Source organism: Tachysurus fulvidraco, chromosome 25 (genome assembly GCF_022655615.1).
Source record: "Tachysurus fulvidraco isolate hzauxx_2018 chromosome 25, HZAU_PFXX_2.0, whole genome shotgun sequence".
In the NCBI taxonomy this organism is placed as follows: Eukaryota; Metazoa; Chordata; class Actinopteri; order Siluriformes; family Bagridae; genus Tachysurus; species Tachysurus fulvidraco.
In genome coordinates this window covers 375,043-380,042 of record NC_062542.1, presented here as the reverse complement: position 1 = coordinate 380,042, position 5,000 = coordinate 375,043, and the positions used below count along the sequence as shown (strand labels likewise).

The following is a 5,000-nucleotide window of genomic DNA, read 5'->3' as shown; positions in this document are numbered from 1 at the left end:
CTTTTTAATACATTATGGTTTCTGTAGTGAGTCACAGGGACATGTACATCTCTCTCTCTCTCTCTCTCTCTCTCTCTCTCTCTCTCTCTCTCTCTCTCTCTCTCTCTCTCTCAGGGTAACGATGATGAAGCTGTAGTGGACTTGGGGAAGACGAGCTCCACCACCCACACTAACTTTGAGAAGGAGGAGCTTGAAAGTAAGCCACGCCCCCTCACATTGCTTTTAACACTCTACATTAAATTGTGAGCTGGAGCTATTATTATAGCAGATATTGTGTTGAACACGTTGTTGTGGTTTAGGACGCAGCCTACGGGTGTGTGTAATAATGATTTGTTCCTAACCTCCATAATGCCAGTGTGATTAAACTCCTGATGTAGCACTTAGATAAACTATAACATTAAATGGTGGTTTGGGACACAGCCGATCCCTTAACTGTGTGTGTTCCAGTCTCTTCATGCCTCTGCCCCAAATCTCCAAAACACTTTGACATGCACACACACACACACATGCGCACACACACGTGCACACACACATGCATGTGTGCGCGTGCACACACACATGCATGCACACACAAGCACACACACGCACATACACACACACACATGCACATACACACACATGCACACACACGCACACACCCACATACACGCACAAGCACACACACGCACGCATGTATGCACAGACACGCACATACACACACACACACACACACACACACACAATAAATATTTTTGCAGAGCTTAGTGATGATGTCGCTTTGTGATGAGGTCATCACGTGCTCAGTACATATTGAGCGTGCTAGTGTTAATACTGTTGGAGCCTTTGAGCTGACCCATTTCACACACACACACACACACACACGCACACGCACACAGAGAGAGAGCTTTAATAGCATTAAACAGGATTAGTCAGTGTTTCCAGACCTCACTAATTAAACAGGAGCCGTTACATTCACCTTCACACTGAGCTCCATTTAAATCCATTTATTACACAAATCCCCTCCAAATAAAACAACAATTCTGTTTGTTACACAGCAGTAAACACACAGCACTACTACATCAGTGTTTACACCTAAACTGTTGTAGTAGGGAGAGTGTGTGAGTGAACAGACGAGCTGCACTCCTCCTGTTCACTAGTTAGTGTGAGTGTGAGAGGTGATAACCAGCTGAGTCACAGACGATGATCTCTCTATTCTACTGCACTTAATCTGCCCTCTAAAGCCTTTATTATTATTATTATTATTATTATTATTATTATTATTATTATTATTATTATTATTATTATCCCCACACATTCAGCAGAATACAATACAGTGGAATTCTTTTCTTCTAAAACAGAGCTCAGGGGCAGCAAGGCAGCAAAGCAACTGCCCCAATGTGTAAACTCCTTTACCTCAGACTGGTCCACAGAGCTCACACTGGAGACTCCTTCACCACATCACACACACACACACACACACACACACACACACACACACACACACACACACACACAATTGTAGGAGAAACTTTTAAGCAGTGATGTAATGATGTTTTTTGTTGTAAATGTGAAATAAAGTCACGGTTTAACTTAAACAGTTTATTCTGCACAGAGACAATAATCAGTCAGGGGAGGTGTTGAGTTTCTCAGGCTTTTCTCTCCTTCACTTGGTGTAATTTCTCAGATGACTTTCCCACAGCTAAGGGACACACACACACACACACACACACACACACACACACACACACACACACACACACACACACACACACACACACACACACACAGAGTGTGTGAAGGCTTATTAGGGATTGAGAGGATTGAACTAAAGTTGTGGGTTATTAAATCCCTGGCTGTAGAACGTCACTGATTTGACCGACACACAGCTTCTGCTCCTTACAGCGTTCTGCTCTTTTCAGCGTTCTGCTCCTTACACTGTTCTGCTCCTTACACTGTTCTGCTCTTTTCAGCGTTCTGCTCCTTACACTGTTCTGCTCCTTACACTGTTCTGCTCTTTTCAGCGTTCTGCTCCTTACACTGTTCTGCTCTTTTCAGCGTTCTGCTCCTTACACTGTTCTGCTCCTTACACTGTTCTGCTCCTTACAGCGTTCTGCTCCTTACACTGTTCTGCTCCTTACAGCGTTCTGCTCCTTACACTACACCTTTAACTAAATGAACATTAATGTGAAAATCACAGTAACTCTGTCTGTGGAGAGAGAAGGTGCAGGAACATTTCAGCTTTGCAGTAAATCTGAGAAATCTGTGAGAACCTGTACACCTTTAAATGATCCCCTTATCAGCACACACGCGCACACTCGCGCACGCACACATGCACGCGCGTACACACGCACTCGCAAACACGCGCTCACGCACACACACACGCACATGCGCACACACGCGCGTACACACGCACTCGCACACACGCGCTCACGCACACACACACGCACATGCACACACACATGCACACACACACACGCACATGCACACACACACACACACGCACATGCACACACAGTATCAGCATGGTCAGTGTTTGTTCACAGTTTCAGGAGTGGAACTGTAAAAGTCCTTTATTACAGACACCACCTTCAATAACAAACAGAAGGATGAGGAAGTGTGTTCCTCTCAGCTCGGGTTCTGAGTCTCTGCTCACGTCATCACGTTATCGCTCATGTTTATAGAACAGTCATGATATTGTGTCTGATACAAAGGAGGCTATTATACATTTCATTATCATCATCATCATCATTATTACTCATGACTTCTGGCTTGAAAATGTTTTTACATGTTATTTTCATGTTGGATACTTTTATTAGCAGCCGCATACATTCCATAAAGTCCATAAATGTTGGCACCTTGACAGAGTTCTTGTTATTTCAGGAGTGTCTCTGTTTATTGGGTCTTAAATGTATTAAAGAATCTGAGCTGAAGGTGCAGACTGTCAGCTTTACCTGCAGATCAGGTGGATGGTGATGTGGACTTCACACTGAGTAATAACAGGAACACGCATGTAAATGTCACACTTGTAAGTGAAGACATTTTATCTGCTTACCTGTAAGTGACATAATGAGGGAATAACACACACCTGGTCAGGGAACAGTCGGGCATTCAAGTGTCCGATTACCAAAATAACTCCAACGTGCAGTTAGAGCCACACGTATAAAGTTGCTGCCATATTACCATCTCTCTTATAGTCTCAATATTTATGGACCTGTTTATTTGCCTGAACAGTATTTAAGAGACACTGCACTATGTTTATTTATATGTTTATATGTATTTAGTATTATTGCATTATTATATTTAAGAGTGAATCAGGTACAAATATGCGCATGTGCTCCAGGTCATAGCAGGTTCCCATATAAAGGTGTGTGTGGTGCTGGTTTGTGTGTGTTAATGTGAGTAAAGGGTTTGGCACTTTGGTCTATAGATCTTTACTTTTGTTTTATAAAATTACTGAACAAAGATTCATTGATTTTAAGATAAAACATCTGTGTCAAATTACAGGCCGGATTAATGCTCAGAGGGAAACTGTGTTGTTCAGGAGTTTTCTCAGGTACGCAGAGTAACAGACACCGCCATCAGGACGGAAATCAAACCACCGTCACCCCTGTGAGGGATGGAGTTTCCCTGGAGTCTAAAGACCTAAACTAATCCCAGCTCAGTAGAGCATTAGTAGCATGGCACACATTTTAACCTCATGGGGGGTTTAACACACACCACCAAACACCCCAGCACATGATAACGAACCATTATTGGGGATAAAGTGTGTACGTGCGTGTTTGTACGCGTGTGTTTGTGCGTGTGTGTTTGTGCGCGCGTTTGTGCGTGTGTTTGTGCGCGTTTGTGCACGTGTGTTTGTGCACGTGTGTTTGTGCGTGCGCGTGTATTTGTGCGTGCGCGGGTGTTTGTGTGTGCGCGGGTGTTTGTGTGTGCGCGGGTGTTTGTGCGCGTGTCTATGTACATTACTTCATATAAGTGTGTCTTCATATCAGCGGTGTGGTGTGTTTGTTTCCCCCCCGTGTGGTGTGTATCCTGAGGAAACACACACCATTCAGCCTGTGATGTCGCCAGCTGGGCGTTGTGTTATTAATGTGCTGTATTTATGCTGTTCACACTGCACTTACTTTCCATTTCCTTTTCTCACTCTACAAGGTTACGTTAGGGGAATTCTGTCACTCATCTAATCATCAGCCATCATTAGATGTTTCCCGCTCCATCTTTCTCACTATATAAACAGTGATTAGTGTTTGTTTTACGTTCAGAGACAAAGAGTGATTTTAGTGTCGTCGTGTTGTCAGGTCACAGAGCCGTGTATGTCGGCGTCCACGTCCCTTTGGGGCGTCAAAGCAGGAGACGGCATCGACATCGAGGACACAGACACCGCAAACGGAGAGACCGAGGCTCTGAGCGGGAGGATGGACGAGAGTCCCCCACATGCGGTAACACACACACACACACACACACACACACGCACCGTATATTTTAAGTCCGTGTGTGTTTGATTTAGATCTCCACTCCTTTTGTTCCCTAATGTAGTTCACTACATAGCGAACATGTGAACATGAGTAGGAAGTACTGTAGAACTACTCACTAGTCACTAGTGTAGGTCATTCAGTATGACGTACTCTGTTTTAGTTGTGTTCCAGTGTACGGAGTAGACACTAGTGAGTAACCTTGGCCTTCCTCCTCCTCCTCTTCCACAGACACTCCCTCTCAGCGTGTTCAGTTTATTCTGGGTACAGAGGATGATGATGAAGAGCACATTCCCCATGACCTGTTCACTGAGCTGGACGAGCTGCACTTTCTCGATGGAGAGATGTACGAGTGGAAGGAGATGGCAAGGTACACACATGTACACCCATACACACCTGTACACACACACACACACCTGTACACACACACACACCTGTACACCCATACACACCTGTGTACACACACACACACACACCTGTACACACACCTGTACACACCTGTACACACACCTGTACACACCTGTACACACACCTGTACACACACGTACA

General features: G+C 44.5%; 1 protein-coding gene across 3 annotated transcripts in view; it reads left to right on the top strand.

Annotated features, from left to right (window-relative positions):
* Positions 1-5,000, top strand: part of slc4a7 (solute carrier family 4 member 7) — a 25,920-nt gene that overhangs the window by 5,209 nt on the left and 15,711 nt on the right. For all 3 annotated transcript variants that reach the window (XM_047808405.1, XM_047808404.1, XM_027156773.2), the window contains exons 2-4: positions 115-196; positions 4,278-4,418; positions 4,683-4,821. In XM_047808405.1, coding sequence (XP_047664361.1) covers positions 115-196; positions 4,278-4,418; positions 4,683-4,821 — 362 coding nt within the window. The remainder of the gene's footprint in view (positions 1-114; positions 197-4,277; positions 4,419-4,682; positions 4,822-5,000) is intronic.